General features: G+C 32.3%; 2 protein-coding genes across 2 annotated transcripts in view; both read right to left on the reverse strand.

The window, feature by feature from the left end:
* LOC127978676 (semaphorin-6D) overlaps positions 1-18,758 on the reverse strand; it is a 276,967-nt gene that overhangs the window by 211,190 nt on the left and 47,019 nt on the right. The gene's annotated exons all lie outside the window — the stretch shown is intronic.
* On the reverse strand, positions 1,503-14,338 carry slc6a19a.2 (solute carrier family 6 member 19a, tandem duplicate 2). The gene is made up of 12 exons (XM_052583514.1): positions 14,037-14,338; positions 9,992-10,132; positions 9,169-9,306; positions 8,214-8,395; positions 7,061-7,171; positions 5,921-6,033; positions 5,710-5,838; positions 4,675-4,831; positions 4,332-4,536; positions 3,631-3,790; positions 2,441-2,603; positions 1,503-1,925 (listed from the first exon to the last, which is right to left on the reverse strand). The coding sequence occupies exons 1-12, from the start codon at positions 14,239-14,241 to the stop codon at positions 1,692-1,694; spliced, it is 1,938 nt and encodes a 645-aa protein (XP_052439474.1). The 5' UTR covers positions 14,242-14,338; the 3' UTR covers positions 1,503-1,691.

Here is an 18,758-nt window from a genome sequence, read left to right on the forward strand (position 1 = left end):
ATTTTTGACATTCTGTAGTTTTGTCTCATATTCATCTTTTAATCATACAAATTTCTTGACTCCATAGCAAACAGAGCAATGTTATATATATATATATATATATATATATATATATATATATATATATATATATATATATATATATATATATATATATATCAGTGCTGCCAAACTATTAATCGTGATTAATCGCATCCAAAAGAAAAGTATTTGTTTACGTAATATATGTATGTGTACTGTTTATTTATTATGTGTATACAGTATATAAATACACACACATTTTTAAATATATACATGCATGTGTGTGTATTTATATATACATAAAACATATACACAGTACACACACATATAATGTAAACAAAAACTTATTTTGGATGCGATTAATCGCGATTAATCGTTTGACAGCACTAATATATGTGTGTGTGTATGTATATTTCTGTATTTCTATTATGTTATAGTTTTAAAAACTAAATGAAAATGAGAGTTGCTTTGGCAATTAGGTGAAATAAAATTACCTTGAATTTTTATGGTTTTAGTTATAGTTAACAATAATACCTCATATTCATGTTTATTTGTGTGAGTTTATTAAGTTTTAGAAACATTTGAGTACATCCAGGTTTTCTTTCTTTTTTGACTAAATATTAATAATGTAGGAATTATGAATGACATTCTAACTTATGCATAAAGTATTATGTTTCTGTTTTATATGTTTGAGTGTTATCAGCTCAGAGTGCATATCTTTACTGCTTCGTTAGATGCAAACATGGTGCACAATCAAAATTAGTTTATTATTAAACTGGCATTGTTAAGAAGAACACAGACACATTGTAAAAATACTTCTAATACACGTACAATAACAGTTTTAAGATAATTTGCATGTAAATATATATTATATTCACTATAAAGCACATATAATAACAGTATTTTATCAGAGATTAAGCACGGATACTCCCCTAAATACAGATGAAAATTATCTTCAGATACAGTAAGTGTTTTTTCACACATGAAAAAATTAATATATACAGTATATATATATATTTATATATGTGACGCTTGACCACAAAACCAGTCATAAGGGACAATTATTATTATTTTTTTTATAAATAATCTTTCTATTGATGTATGGTTTGTTAGAATAAAACAATATTTGTAAAAAAAATCTAAATATTGAGAAAATCATCTTTAAAGTTGTTTAAATGAATTCTTAGCAATGTATATTACTAATCAACAATTAAGTTTTGATATATTTACAGTAGGACATTTACTAAATATCTTCATGGAACATGATCTTTACTTAATATCCTGATTTTTGGCATAAAATAAAAATGTATAATTGTGACTCATACAATGTATTGTTGTCTATAACTATAAATATACGTCTGTGATACTGATGACTGCTTCTGTGGGTCATCTATATTGAATTCACTGTACATGAAGCCACCAGGAAAGGCATGTGGGTAAACAGCTGTTTTCTGGCTAATTATCATTTACAGAAATGTGTGTCGACTTCTTAATGTTTATTTATTTGTTTATCTTGGGCAGGTTCATTAATGCATATGAACTGCTTTGCATAAATACATAAAAACAACAGAAGAGTATGAAGAGCTGTCAGTGCAAATCAGATCTGTAAACGTCAGTTCTCTGTTCATAGATCTCTCCCTGATGCTGCAGGTCAGACTGGATCCCGTGTGTTAGTGGAGCGATCTGCTTGCACTGTCGAGCTCGTCAGGGATCTTTATTTTGTCAGATATGGAGTAGAGTGTCTCTGCTGATGTGTGTTTCTCTTCTTTGGCACAGCAGCGGTTTCTGATGAGTTTGTAGAGAGCGACCACAGGGATGACCAGCGCTGGAACACCTGACAGAATGAAGATGATGGCATAGATCCAGTTCGGATACGACTTCGTCTCCAGCGTGGGGAAATTCTCCTGGAGACAGTTATCATAAATATAATGAGGTGACAGCACATAATTAATTAATACTCATATTCCTTTATCAGTGACAATTTTATTATTTATTATCGCCGTATTTTATGTATTTATTCAGTGCTCATTTAATCATTCATCACCTTTATTCATATGTATTTATGTATTACTAACATTTTTATTAATTAATTTATTTATTTATTATTTGTATTTATTTCATTTATTTTTTTATTAATACTCAAATGTATTAATCTATTTACTTATTTGTGCATTACAAATTACAAAAGTATTTGTTATTTTTATATACATATATTTATATACGTGTGTGTGTGTGTGTGTGTGTGTGTGTTTTTAAACAAACAATTATTATAATGTTGTTGTTTTTTTCTTTAAATAGCTCAAATTATTGTTCATATTCTAGGTGTCATAACAGGAGTATTTTCAATCATGCAAATCTAATGGCCATTTCTCCAAATTTCCTACAGGGATAAAGGCAGCCATGCATGGGATGTGCGTACCGACTCCGGGTCCCAGGCGATGTAGGTCAGCTCTTTATTGACGGTGGTGACGAAATAGAAGAGAAAGATGAGCAGCACTATGAGCGGACTGACGAGTCTCCACGTGGCCTGCCAGAAGAAGTTGGGCTTGTGCCCGATCATGAACTTGATATCATCGTTGAATCTGCACCAAATCAACACACAAATATCAACAGGTCAGTTTCACCTCATGTTCTAGCAATAATCTGCTGTCAATTTACTTAATATCCTAATGATTTTTGGCATTAAAGAAAAATTGATAATTCTGACCTTGAACTGAAAAATGAGGCAAACAATCAATTAACAAAACATGTAGTAAATACAGTAAGTGAGTTTGAGATCAGTTTTAAAGAGACAGCACAAAGGTTTTGAGGAAGTTTGTTTCAGAGTTTTACACTGTCACTTCTTCCCGTGGAGTGCCTCAAGGATCTGTTATTAGTCCACTTTTGTTTTTAATCTACATGCTCTTTCTGGGTCAGATAGATGGAAAAAAAAAACAGGATTTAACAAGATGGTTGATATGGGGAATGTAGAATCAAATAGTACGGTAAGATTACGTATAATGGAGAAATGAACTATAACTCTCTCAAATATTCGTTTAAAAGTCAAGATAAGAGGAGGCAGAGGATTTGGGGCCAACTAACAGAATAAAAATTTTTTTTCAGTATTCAATTTTAAGTAATTTTGAGCCATGCATAATTTAAGATTACATAGGCAAAAAAGAAAAGGGAACAGTTGGGCTGTGCAGTAAAATAGATTTGTGTATCATCATCGTAACGATGTAAATTAAAGACCATTGCACTGCATGATCTCACCCAGAGGGAGCGTGTAGATTAAAAACAAAAGTGGACCAAGAACAGATCCTTGAGGGGCACTCCATAGGAAGAAGTGATGGTATGAGACTTGTTTATTATGAATTGTTTTCCCTTTTTTTCCCCAAAGATAATATGGTCAAATTCACTTTTTAGATATATAAATACAAGCATGTGTGTGTAAAGAATGTTGAATACATTAAAATAAATAGATTACTTTATTTATAATATATTTATCCTGATCTTTATTAAATCATAAAGTATTTTATTTCAAATCAAACATGAATATACATTTTAATATAAAAAAAACAAAAGCTTAATTAAAATCAGTTTTGGAAAGATTAGTTATACAATCATCACCTGTCGATCCCATAAATGTAGGCTACAGCAATCATCTCACAGAAGGCGATGATCAGCAAAGGAATGGATCCGGCAAAGCTGTCGAACAGAGACAGCCAATATTCACCTGAACCCTGAGCGAAGATTATGGCTAGACCAAACGAGACTAAACACACCAGACCTGAAACACACACACAGACCGAGACCTTCACACGTGATCATCAATGGAGACGGATAGATTTTAACTAGGGGTTATTTGACTTCTGATTTTTTAAAGTCAACTTTAATGTGATGAAAGTTGAGTCGAAGTTGACTAGTCGCTGATGATGTCATTAATGAACAAATAAGTCTGGAGCTGTGACAAGCCCCTTGTGCACAGACAATACGAGCTGTTGTCTGTAGTCTATATGTACGTTACAGTGCAGCAGCACATTCGATTACAACAGTGATTAATTTACTGTAAAAGGAGCTGTTTAGAATGTGCATTCTCCCGTTCAATTAATATATAGTAATATATTCACGCAATGTCTTGTGGAGCTTTCAGATTATACATTTATTTGTCATTTTAACTATTTGGAAACAAAGCGTAAATGTCCTTCAAAGATTTCTTCTCCTGTTGCGCCCTCTATTGGTCAAGCTACTAGTTGACGCAAGCTTAAACCGCCACTGCAGAGCATTGAAGTTGACTACTCGATTAGTCTGTGCAACCCTGTGAGGTGTACCTGTGTAGACCTCCTTTGGCCAGCTCTTCGGTAGGATGTTCAGGTCCTGCAGTGGCACCACGACTCCTTCGACACTGCCGAACATAGTGGATAATCCCAGACAGAAGAGCATGATGAAGAACAGCACCGACCACAGAGGAGAGATGGGCATCTTAGTGATGGCCTCGGTGAAGACGATGAAGGCCAGACCGGTTCCCTCAACTCCCTGTGTAGATAACAAGATTCTCTGAGGCCACATACACACTGCAGGTTTCGACAACCACATTCAGACAGCTGAATTTAGCTGCAGTGTGTAAGTGGCCTGAGAGAACTTAAGCACAGAATAACATGAGGAAACACAGACCTGACTGAGAAACGTCTGCATGTCGCAGGTCTTCAGCTGGAGCTCCTGAAAGACGGCTGGTGCTGTGCTGTTGAGATGCTGAAGAACGCTGTCGTAGTTGCTCTCCGTGATGTTTCCCTCCGGCAGATCAAACACGTTCATCAGCGTCAGGATGTTACTGTCAACAAAACACAGCACTGTGAACTTGAGCAGATTATCTTAAAAAAAGGAAAACATTGAAATTGCATATTTATTTATATATTTAGTTTCAACATATATTTATTCTTCATAACAATATATAAAAAATATATATTATTAAATATGCGTTTATATATATATATATATATATATATATATATATATATATATATATATATATATATATATATATATATATAAAATATAAGAAAAGTAAATATTATTAAATAATTTCAATAAAGAATAAATTATATTGATTTTCTGAATACAACATATTTATATATTTATATAATTTTTTTAAAATATATTTATTTTAATTCAATTAATAAATTAAAATGATATTAAATTAAATCAATCATTGTATTCTAGTTAAGGTTTATTAAATATATATATTTTTTATTTTAAGATACATTTAAGTTATTTAATAAATAATTGTATTGTTATGTATGATATATTTACTAATTTATATATTCTGAAACATAGACGTATATGAAATTGACTAATATTAATATATATATTAAGATATTTGTCACCTTTTGTTTAATATATTTCATTATTTATTATGTTTAAAGTATATAAAAAAACCTATGATAAATATCATCATATACATAAATATATTATTGAATATATACATTTATTTCACATTTATTCAATATATATATATATATATATATATATATATATATATATATATATATATATATATATATATATATATATATATATATATATAATTGAAAAATAAATGACAGTTGAAAGAATATATTTTTAATATTTATTAAATAAATATTTATAGATTTTTATATGTATATGATATATGTAGTGGAATATATAAAATGTTGAGCCGGAGACACTCACCCGTTGAGACAGTCGTCGAACCTCTCTGTGGCTCTGAAGCCGATGATGGAGTAAATCACGATGGCTGCGTATATAGACGTCAGGCCGTTTATTATGGAGATGATGACTGCATCCTGCTCGCAGTTATTACTGCAGACAGAAAGAGGAGCGTTTATTAAAATCCTTACACTGATCAAAGCTTCAGCAGCTGTGAAAGGCTGGAGTTACTGACTGGACTGAGTTGTAGCTGGAGAAGGAGATGAGTCCTCCAAACGCCAGAGAGAAGGAGTAAAACACCTGCGCTCCTGCGTCCAGCCACGTGCTTGGGTTCAGCAGCTCGTCCAGCTACACAAACACAGCGTCAGAGATGAGACGTTTACTTTGGAAATGTAACGGGTTACAGATTACAAGTTACTCTGAAAAAGTTACAGTATTTGCTAGATTTTAAACAGTTACATGTAACTAATTACATTTGATTACGTTTACTTTTGATTAACATTCCATTTTCATAAGTAGCTGTAATTTAATTACACATTTTATCTCAGTAACTATAACTGATTAAAGTTACATTTATTTTGTAATTAAATTGCGTAATTCCGTTACATGTAACTAGTTACTGTCATATATCATCATATATCATTATATTATTAGCAATTTCCTAATTGCATGACAAAAAGTTAGTAACATAATCAATTACATTACACATTTTAGGGTAGATTACTTTTAGATTACTTTTAACGTAACTAGTTTATCACATTGATTTACAGAAATTAGGATAATGTACCATAGTGATATTAAAATGCAAAAAATAAATATTCCATTTGTTGTTATTAACAACATAAATTGAACATGATGTCAAGGTTTTCCAAACTGGGGTTCCTGAGTTTAATGCATATTTAATAAATTAAGTCATAAAATGTTCAATTGAAATAAATAATATTAATTATATATTCAATGCATGTCCTGTAGGTAAACATTTTCAGAATGAAAAAGAATTAGGGAGAATCAGTAAATTATATCTCGTAATTCTGACTTTATAACTCACAATTTTGACTTTAAATCTCGTAATTGCGAGTTTATGTTTTATGTTTTATGTTTTATAACTCGCAATTCTAAGAACAAATAAAAGTCAGAATTGCGAGATATAAACTTGTAAATTATTGTATTATTGTAAAATTATTCTCGGAATTGCTAAATCTCGCAATTATGACTTTATAACCCACAATTTTGACTTTATATCTCGCAGTTGCAAAGATGTTTCAAGGGCATTATGATGAGGAGATGATGGAAGATTTCCTCTTTCTGAACATGCACAAGTTCTTTCTTCTCTGTGTAAAGTGAAGTCAGCTGGATGTGTTTGTGTCAGACTCACATCTGGTGTGAAGAGGAACTTGATTCCGCTGACAGAGCCTTTGAGCGTCAGTCCTCTGATCAGGAAGATGGTCAGAACCACGTACGGCAGCGTGGAGGTCACATACACGGCCTGACCACACACACACATCACAAACACTCAACACAGAGCCTGAAACATGCCCAGATCATGTGTACAAATTATATTTAGCCTAAAGACAAGGATTTTATTAAATTAATTTACATGACAATGACAATGACATATATATATATACATATATATATACAGTAAACAATGTGTTTATATTTTAAAAGTATTCTCATGTATTTATTTGAAATTAATTTAATTTACCAAATTGAATACATTAATAAAAAAATATATATTAAATGCAAATATCAAAATTAGATTAGACAGCAAGAAAGACTGAGAAATGCAGATAAGAAAAACTAAGAAACTTTTGTAAAGTAAGAGTTTGGTCAATGTGCTTCAATGACATGAAAACAATGTCACAATGTAACAACTTTTTAAGAACAGACTTCACTTTCTTCATTTCTTCCCTGTAACTTAATATTTTCTTTTGATTTTGGGATAAAATAAGAGATGTAATTTCCTGTTCTAAAAGTTGCATCCTATAGTTTACCAGAAAAGTGTCTGTTATCATCGAGGCCTTTACAGTCATTAGTCGCTGTGATATCTTTACAGCGGCCCAAATCTCGCTGCCCTTTGTGCTCTTTATATTATAGTGTTAAACACAAGCAGAGATTGTATCGCTTTCCTCCGATGTTTTATCTCGTCTTGGGTGTTTTTAACCATTACGTCAGTCTGTGCGCTAGCTAATGTTTCACCAGAACAGCCACACCCAGATCTCTGGCCTTGCATGGGTTAACCTTGGGTTATCTTGCTCCAGGTCATGCACTGCTCATATGTTACTGAGGGTTAGTAATTCATTTGGGCTAGGAAGGTTTCGAGATTCCACATTGTAAACCCTGGGTTAATGTTCGTGTATATTTACGAGGTTATTAACGCAGCTGCACGTGGACATGTTACTACGTCAACTCTCTAACAGTGACATGACAGATTTGATCTCACTGAGAGGCAGATGAGGGTCTGCACATGTTTTGGAGCGGTAAAAGAAAAGACCCCTAACTGGATTCATTATATTTTGGAGATGTACCTTCCCGGTGGTCTCGATGCCCCTCAGACAGCAAACCCACAGCAGCGTCCAGGCACAGAACAGACTCAGAACAATCCACCACTGCAGACCTCCAGAGTCCTCGATCACTGGCGTCGTGTTCAGCGTCTTTCTGTACCAGAAATAATCCACCGGAGAACTGCGCTCACATTCAGACACAAACCCTGTTAACACACACACACAGATGTGTAAGTACACCTGGATTTGTGCATTCATCATCTTAATGCACTCCGGCTAACCAATCAAGACTCGGGTCGCTTAACTGACATCATAAAAGGCTTTACATTGACAAAGCAGACATTTACACACAATACAATATCAAATAAATAACAGTAAAAAAAGGTAAAAACACAAATTAGTTTTATTTAGTGCTGTCAAATGAGTATTTGAGATTAATTGCATGCAAAATAAAATATTTCGTTTACATAATACATGTGTGTGTACTGTGTATATTTGTTATGTATATGTACATACACACGTTAGTCATGATTAACTGTTTGATAGCACTACATCAGCATGTTTACACTAATAGATTTTTCACTAAGAACATGCAGTTTGCATAGACATAACAAAAAGATTACTCAGTAGTTTTGTCTTGTTTTCCTTTGCAAAAAACCTAAATCAAGATACATTTATTTAAAAAGAAAACAACTAGGTCTTATAATGACTGAGTATTAAGTAAGACTTGTTTTCTTAGAAAAACATAAATCTAGATCAATATTTTTTCTTGATTTTAAGCATAGATGTAAGATATTAAGTCTTATTTGAAAAATATATTTTAAGATATTTTTACTGGACAACCAGATCAAATAGTGAATGAGAAATGCATTTTTAACTTTTAATTTGAATATTTTTTGTTTGTTTGTTTGTTTTGTGTGTAGTCAGGTTACTAAAGAGCCACATGAAGTGACGTCACAATGAACCTGTTTGTCTGTACCTGTCCGGTTTTCATTGATGGGACACTGACTCCAGGGTAAAGGATCCTGAAACGAATTGAAGAAGTACCACAAGACCCAGGCGATGATGGTGTTATAGTACATCCCCACCATGAAGGACACCAGCATGGAGGCGATGCCTGTGAGAGACAAGCACTTTCAATCACATCATTCATCAGAATCACAGATAGACTGTATGAAGCTCATACATTCAGAGTTTTAATACTGTGGGTCTGGAATGCATTACTCTTTTACCGGGATCAGGTCTTTATCAAGTAAAACCATTGTCTATTTTGAATTTTGTCTAATTTGCTTCAATAGCATGTGTTCTTTAGACTAGTAGAAAGAAAACATCCAATATACACATTTATTGTAAGTGTGTATTGCACTTTTTCTATTCATATATGTAGACTTCTATTACTTACGAATCTTCAAAAGTTTGTTTCTTCACTTTAGTAGCATGAACATACACCAAACTAAGTAGGTTTATTCCTATCTGTTTTTTGAGGGTTATATAATTTTTATTCCAAAAAACAATTAAAAATGCAATTCCTAAAACTGACTTTTCTGATTTATGGAGTAATCCAAAAGCCCCTCTTGAAAAACTCCAATATGTCAAAAACATCAAAAATGAATTATATGTTTTTTGTTCTGGTAATGTATGCAAATTAGTACATATTTATTTAGATATTGAACACAGTATTTCAGAAAACTTTTAAAACTAAATAAATGTATTATAATTAATCAACTTGGGCAAGTACGGTGAGATCTTTTGGTTAACACTTTTTACCATATTTATCTTTAATGTTTTGCCTTTATACCCACCTACGCCAACTAAATACGGGTTGATGGATCTCCAGACACCGACGCTGCCCTTTCTGAGTCTCTGTCCGATGGCAAACTCCAGATGAAGCAGCGGGATTCCCTCCAGAACCAGGAGAATCAGAAACGGGATCATAAATGCTCCTGGAAATGAGTGAGATCAGTTATTTTCAACAACACAAGCTCTTGTTTATTCATTTTTACAGCGCACAAATATAATTAAAACAGCATTTTAAATAGTTAACAGAAGTTTGAAAACATTGACGTCTCTAATGTTTCTCTTAAAGATCCTCTTGAGCAATAAGAATAGTATTAAATGAGTTTATAGTTGTCCTACAGTAAAAATATAGATAGCTAAAATAATTGTGCAGCAGCATCTGTTTGTGTCTGTAGATTTCAGTTACAATACATCTTTAAAAGCCATTTCCTCAAAAAAAATTTTTCCTGCACTTCAGCAGCATTCAACATGCACCAAAACTTACAGTTATTTCCATCTATATTCTGAAGGTTTTTACTGTGGGGTTTGTTCATATTTAATTAGCTGGTTTTACTATTGCACTTTAACTATTTGCGTTTGTGGATTTCAATTACAATACATTTCTTTAAAGAGTTTGTTTCTGCACTTCAGCAGCACTTGCATACACCAAACTTAACAGTTTAATTCTCATCTATATACTAAAGGTTTTTACTGTTGTTTTTTTCATATTTCATTCGCTGGTTTTATTATTGCACTTTATCTATTTGTGTCTATAGATTTCTATTACAAAATCTTTAAAGGACATTTTCCCCAAATTAGTTTTTCCTGTACTTCAGCAGCACTTGCATACACCAAAACTTACAGTTTAATTCCTATCTATATACTAAAGGTTTTTACTGTTGGGTTTGTTCATATTTCATTTGCTGGTATTTTTATAATTATTCTTAATCTATTTGCGTTTGGGGATTTCAGTTACAATAAATGTATTTAAAGAGTTTGTTTCTGCACTTCAGCAGCACTTGCATACACCAAACTTAACATTTTAATTCCGATCTATATACTAAAGGTTTTTGCTGTTGTTGTTTTTTCATATTTCATTCGCTGGTTTTATTATTGCACTTTATCTATTTGCGTCTATAGATTTCTATTACAAAATCTTTAAAGGCTATTTTCCCCAAATTAGTTTTTCCTGCACTTCAGCAGCACTTGCATACACCAAAACTTACAGTTTTATTCCTATCTATATTCTGAAGGTTTTTACTGTTGGATTAGTTCATATTTTATTCGCTGGTTTTATTATTGCACTTTATCTATTTGCGTCTATAGATTTCTATTACAAAAGCTTTAAAGGCCATTTTCCCCAAATTAGTTTTTCCTGCACTTCACCAGCACTTACATAGACCAAAACTTACAGTTTTGTTTCCATCTATATTCTGAAGGTTTTTACTGAGTGTTTTTTTTCATACATCATTCGCTGGTTTTATTATTGCACTTTATCTATTTGAACTGTAGATTTCCATTGTAATGCATTTCCTTAAAGAGTTTGTTTCTCCACTTCAGCAGCACTTACATACATCACACTTTACAGTTTTATTCCTATCTATATTCTGAAGGTTTTTAATGAGGGCTTTTTATTGAAGGTTTTTACTGAGATGGTTTTGCCTGGTTTTATTATTGCACTTTATCTGTTTGCGCCTATAGATTTCTATTACAATATATTTCCTTAAAGAGTTTATTTCTCCACTTCAGCAGCACTTACATACACCACACTTTACAGTTTTATTCTTATCTATATTCTGAAGGTTTTTACTGAGGGGTTTGTTTATATATCATTCACAATGATTTTATTACATTTTATTAAAAAAAATTAAACCATTAAATTGTAACATCAAATCAAACTCTAGAACCTAATTTAATTTTCTGTCCATAGTGCTATATTACATTCATTATTGCATATGCATATTGCATTGCATTTTTGCAGTGTCATACTGTAACAGCTGTTTTGGAAACAAAGTGTTATCAGCAAATATCAGCATCTTTATCTCAGAGTTTGACTCTCTTCTGTTATCATAAGATTCGAAAGTCCACATGATGATGGACTGAGGTGAAGGTGAAGGTGAGAGGGCACTTTAGGTAAACAAGAGGTATACACTTGATGCACATTTACTTCTCTGAAGAAACAGCTCTGTCACTTCGCGTTAGCTCACGTATGAAACGTATTACAATGCTCAGATGTTGCTCTTTCATAGCTCTTTGTTACTTTGTTTCATTGACGTGTTAGATGATTTTTCTAACAAATCCTCCGGAGAAATGAAAGTAGATATAAAATGAATGTGCAGCACCTCTTCATTTGATGAAAAATGTTTGATATCATGTTAAAATCATGTTAAAACTAAAACAGACTTTAGTTTCTATGCAAATCTGAGTACAGCTTGAGACATTGTTGAGATCTCTTCAGCAACTCCAGTCTTTATATTACGTTTTTCTGTGATGTTTTTAATGTTAATGTTTTCTTTGTTTTTGTGGGAAAATTTAAACACCAGAATGTGTGTACAAAATTACAATTATGATGTTTGCAGGGATTATTTTTGTATTTTGTTGTGTACCCTCTGAGGGTATTTACACTTAAGTTAATGCATATGAATATCAATTATGTTTATGCATTATGCAACTGAACACATGACTTGGAAAAAGTGCTTTTCTGCACTTAAAAAAAGTTTTTGAATAACAAAACTTACCTAAAATGCTGTTCATAACATTAATAATTAATGAAAAAAATATTTGTTAAATGCACTGTAAAAAAAAAAATAATAATAATTAAGGTGGAGTAAGTTCAATAAGAAAATACCACAACATTTAATATTCCACAATTTCAGTTACTTGCTGTGTCTTTTTAATTATCTGTCATATTTACGAGTAATTTCTAAGTGAAAATTGGAAAATATATTTTTAAGGCATTCCGGTTTTTTATTTATTTATGTTCTCATGTTTTGTAAATATCAATGTTAACATTTTACTCTTTTTAAGTTATTTTTATACTGCAGTGTGAATTATTATTATTTATTTTTTTGTTAATTGTATCGAATCCAATAGGGTCACTTTGATCCACACCATAAAAATCGTACATTTTCTGAATGGAAACTTCCATCCTGATTTAATAGCATAATAAATCTCACTGTCATTCACAGCGTCTGTTGTTCTGCTGATGTTGAATTAATGTTTAACTATAATCGTTTTAAGTGGCTGCTTTTAGCCCATTATAAGACTGTTTGGGGTTTTATGAGGGAGTTTATAGTGATCTTTATGTGCTTATATCACATGCGTATGAAAATAACACAGAATTACAATCACTTTTGTCTTCAATCTTAAAACACAGGTATTAATTGGTTGTATACTTTGATTATTCTATTTTGGACAAAACACTTTTAACTGATATATTTCCATAATTTACGTCTCTCTAAAAAATACGAAAAAGAACAGAAAATAGTGTAATGCATTGCTTCTAAATGAGCAAAATCATAAAACACTTTATTGGCACTCATACATTTCTGAATGTCATTATATTAGATATAAATCAAATTAAGTGTCATTTATAGTAAATAAGATGCACAAATACACTTTAATGTATTTGAATTTCAAAAAAAATAATCAACTTAATGTAGTGCATATTTGTCAGTCATACATAAATGAAACAGGTCAAATGTCTCTAATATAACTAATAAACTGAATTTGTTTTAAGTACACAATAAACAGGTTTATATATATTTATCATCAATAGATTCCACTGTTGTTTTGAATAATGCCAACTTTAACCATTTTGAGCTAAATCCATTTTTTTAAATGAACAAATTTATGCAGATTCTAAGCAGTTTGAATAGATGCACACTGCATTGGCATGCATTCTGAGTGCAGAAATATTACATTTCTGACAAATTTGCATCAAATTTATTGGTTTATGTTAAAACTGTTGCATGAATATTTTAAATGCACTTCAAATAGATGAAATGCGTGAGATCCTGCAGATGCAGACTGCTGGTCTGATGTTGTGAGTGTGTTGTCTGTGTTCCTCACCTCCTCCGTGGCTCTGGCAGAGATACGGGAACCTCCAGACGTTCCCCAGCCCCACACAGAAGCCCACACAGGTCAGCATGTACTGGGCTTTGTTGTCCCACTGTGGACGGTCTCCAGCCTCCTCCAGCTCCAGCTTCTCCAGCTCGGCGTGAGACGGGATCCGCTCGTCCAGACCCGGGTTCGGGAGCTTCAGTTTCAGCTTCATGTCTGCAGGGGTGAGTTTGTACACAGAGAGATGGAGAGATGGCAGGAGATGTCAATAAATACTGACTCCAACATGCACACGCTGACCTTTAGCACTGACATCTCCTCCCTTATCCACACACTCTCTCTCTATTCCTCCCTCACACACACACACACACACACACACACACAGAGAGAGAGAGAGAGAAATGTTCTTTGTCAGAATGACACATTACATTTATAAAATGTGCCAGTAAAGACATTTATAATGTAACAAAATATATATATTTCAAATAAATGCTGTTATTCTGAACTTTCTATTCAATTGTGAATCCTGAAAACTAAAATGCATCTCAGTTTCCACAAAAATATTGAGCAACACAACTGTGTTCAACATTGATAATAATCAGAGATGTTTCTCGAGCAGTAAATCGTCATAATATCATGATTTCTGAAGATCATGTGACACTGAAGACTGGAGGAATGATGCTGAAAATAATTTCAATAAAGATTCACACAGAAAACAGATGATTTACATTAGAATAATATTTCACTGTTTTTACTGTATTTTGTTCAAATCAATGCACCTTTAAAGTTTTGTATATCAGCAACGCTTTACAAAAACATTAACTTTGTTAATAATTATGCATTAGGTATCATTACATAACAGTTTTTACAGCATTCATTAATCCAGGTTAAAGATTAACTGGATTAAATATGTAATAATGAAATATAATCTTACTGTATTTCTATATATGTAAATAAATAAATCTTACTGACTGCGAACTTTGGTAGAATAAATAAGAATAAAAAAAAAATTAATATCATTGTATGTGTTTTGGGCTATTTAATAATAATAAAAAATAAATATATATATATATATATATATGTGTGTGTGTGTTTTGCAAATAACTATTATATAGACATACAGTATTTAAAAAAACAAAATGACAAATAATAAAAATGACAAAACACTGCAAAAGTACAAATATTTTAACTAAAATTAAAGCCAAATCAGAAATTATAAAAATAACATATATTAACAAAAACTATAATAGCTCATCAGTATTACTAAATAATACTGATTATAATAATAATAATAAAGAGAACCAAACAAGTAATGACGCTTTATTTCCTGTAATGGAAGATATATATTTTTCATATGACTCAGACTCAGTCGCTCTTTTATTTCTTCATCACTTGCCGTTGTGTTTTAATCAGAAGATCAGTGCTTCAGATCCACATCTGTTTGACTGACGAGTGTTAAAAGAGGAGTGAAGAGAGACTGTTGTGACAACAATTAAACTGATGCCTAATCGCTTTACGATGGGTCAAGAGTGTTTTATCTGACAGAAACTCCCTATAGCATCATAAATCCATCCCACAGCACAGTACTGAAGTCCAACACGCTGAATAATAAATGCATCGGTGATATGCTGAGATCTGAGATGTGATGAATGATTGATGGTGTTTGAACAGCTCAGCTTCAGATGAAGATGATCTCGAGCAACTTATTGACCCGTCCGAACGCTTGCATAAGAAGAGCTGCTGTTTGGCACATGAGCACGTCTCATCTGGTCAATCATTCGGGACTGACACTACATTAATTGTGGTTGTAATCATTTCTCTAACTGAGAGGAATGTCACGTTTGAGTCATGAAATAAGTGAGGCGTAACGTTATCACTGGATAAACACTGATGTGATGCTCTTATATAATACTCTTTCATTTATGATGACAGTACATGATCATGTTAAATGATGCTTACATGTTTGATTTGTAATAATTGTATTGCGTGAGCAGAAAGAGAGTGTGGAAAGAGACATGAAATATAGGAAATCAAAGAGACAATAAGCATTTATATAGTTTACAGTCATTATACAATGCAAAGAAAAAATTAAAAATCATCATTTTTAAAAAATATAATAAAAAAGATTATGATTTAATAATGTTTTGAAATTTATGAGTAAGAAAACAACTGTATAACTGTATATTTTGTGCAACTGTATATTGTTCAACAAACTTGTTTATCATTTGTACTTATGGAGGATTGAATTTGGTGAATTTCATTTATTTATTTACAATTATGTTTGGACCATTATTTTTTTATTTTATTTTATTTTTTTTACAGTTAGGAAATATATTTTACAATTAATTGTAATTAACTTATTGTTAATTAATTAATGTATTTATTTCTGCATTGTTAATACCAATGAAATAGCATGGAAATAATATAACAGTCCAAAAAAATAACTATAAAAGAAGCCATAATGAAGCTTCATCTTCTGTATGCGAGATAGAATTTATTTCTGGATTTGGCACAAATTACAATTTTTTTTTGTTTTTGTTTTTTGTTGTCAGAGTCATTTGTTTATTATTGTCATTGTGTTTTAATAATATAATTAATTTAGATACAACTGCTTGTCTTTTAAAACAAAACCTCAATTTTAATTAGTTTATAAGGAAACAAGTTTAGTATCTTAGGTCATTTTGCATCTCAGGTAAATCCTGGATTTCTGAATATTTAGACAAACATTTTATCTTGATCTTGATTTCAGTCCTGCAGAGTGTTGAGTTTATAAAAAAAAAGAAAAAAAAGTAAAATGTACTTAAAATGTACGTTTTTGGTCACATTTCTAAAGTAAAGGTTAAATATGGAAATTAAATTTAAATTATTTTTACATTGACTATCACTCTATACAGACAAATACAATCACACACAACAGACATTTCTTTATTTATTACACTATATACTGATACACTGAACATTCACTTTAATGTTATATGAGATGACTGGATGCTTTAAACTGATTTACTATTGAACTGCCAGCAACTGAACTGCAGCTCAAACTATTTAAAATATAGTGAATTAAGCTACAAACTCAGTCATAGTTGGTACAATGTTTCCATCTAACATGTACAATGCTAAAAAAAAACTAAAATAACACTTTGAAAACACGTAAGATCTCAATAGAGGAAAATATTATGGATATCTACTGTATACTGATATGAACTTGTGATGGATGAAACAGCTTTTCAAAACTAAGAATCAATTAAACGATTGCGTCGCAAAATGATTAATTGATTTGAAGAGCTCGAATTGGATTGTGTATCGTGAATCAGTTGATTCAGATCGCATTTTTGGAGCGGATTTGCGAATCGTTGGATTTAGATCGGCTCTTCGGAACGAGTTTATCAATCATTTGATGAAGATTGGCTCACGTTAGCGAGTTTATGAATCATTTGATTTAGATCGGCTCTTCAGAGTGAGTTTGTGAATCATTTATTTAGATCCGCATTTCGGAGCGAGTTTACGAATCAATTGATTTAGATCATCTCTTCGGAGCGAGTTTATCAATCATTTGATGCAGATCGACTCTTCGGAGCGAGTTTGCGAATCATTTATTTAGATCCGCATTTCTGGGTGAGTTTGCGAATCATTTGATTTAGATCCTCATTTCGGAGCGAGTTTACGAATCAATTGATTTAGATCATCTCTTCGGAGCGGGTTTGCAAATAATTTTATTTAGATCTGCACTTCGGAGCGAGTTTATGAACTATTTGATTTAGATCTGCACTTCGGAGTGAGTTTGCGAATCATTTGATTTAGATCCGCATTTCGGAGTGAGTTTACGAATCATTTATTTAGATCCGCATTTCGGAGCGAGTTTGCGAATCATTTGATTACAGTTTTTTACAGACGCTAGGACACATTTCTCAATACTTGATCACTTTGCAAATGTCTTCACACAGTGAGCACAACAGAAGTCTATGTGGGCCAGTGATGCACGGGTTGATCCAAAATGAGCGGTTACCTGCGGTTACCTGCGGTTACGAGTCATTCAAAAATATTTTTAATGATTTTTGGGTCGCGGTCGGTCAGGTCGTTTGAAATAAAAATGCCAATTAAACCTTTGTCATTTATATCGTACTAGACACAATTTTGAAATACATAGCTTTATTGTCTGAATTAACTGGTGAAGATGACGCACGAGCTCAGTCTGCACGAAGAGATGGAGCAAAGAAGACTGCATGGGGAGCAACAGCGCTGTTTTTGGTAAAACATGATTTTGATGACTTCTTTAAGTTTTGTTTTATAGAAATCATTTGATTTAGATCGGCTCTTCGAAGCGAGTTTATGAATTATTTGATTTAGATCTGCATTTTGGAGGGAGTTTGCGAATCATTTAATTTAGATCCGCATAAAATGCATGTCAAGAAGCGGGTCGGGGACAATATTTTCTTTTGCTTTTTTTGCGGCCCGAGCGGTCGGGTTAGTTGAAAACGTTGGTCGGGTGCGGGTTATTAATACATTGACCCGCGCATTACTGATGTGGGCTAAACTGAGGATCACTTATCATTGTGTAATGGCTACAAACACTACAGTATTTATGGTAGTGCTGTTTGGTAGGGAGAGTACGGTAGTTTACGTGTCCTTTATGGGATGGCACTAGCTTTGGAGTAATGGCAGGTGCATGCTGATTACCAGATGGGTGGTGGTGGTGATTTCTTTCTTGGAGACTGCAATGATGGTTTGTGC

This window comes from Carassius gibelio, chromosome B19 (assembly GCF_023724105.1).
Source record: "Carassius gibelio isolate Cgi1373 ecotype wild population from Czech Republic chromosome B19, carGib1.2-hapl.c, whole genome shotgun sequence".
NCBI classification, from domain to species: domain Eukaryota; kingdom Metazoa; phylum Chordata; class Actinopteri; order Cypriniformes; family Cyprinidae; genus Carassius; species Carassius gibelio.

Coding starts and splice junctions, on each gene's coding strand:
- slc6a19a.2 (XM_052583514.1), bottom strand. CDS start 14,241: ATGAAGCTGAAACTGAAGCTCCCGAACCCGGGTCTGGACGAGCGGATC. Junction 6,034..7,060: donor AGTTCCTCTTCACACCAGAT/GTGAGTCTGACA, acceptor GTGTTTGTGTAG/CTGGACGAGCTGCTGAACCC. Junction 4,832..5,709: donor TTCGACGACTGTCTCAACGG/GTGAGTGTCTCC, acceptor TTTTGTTGACAG/TAACATCCTGACGCTGATGA.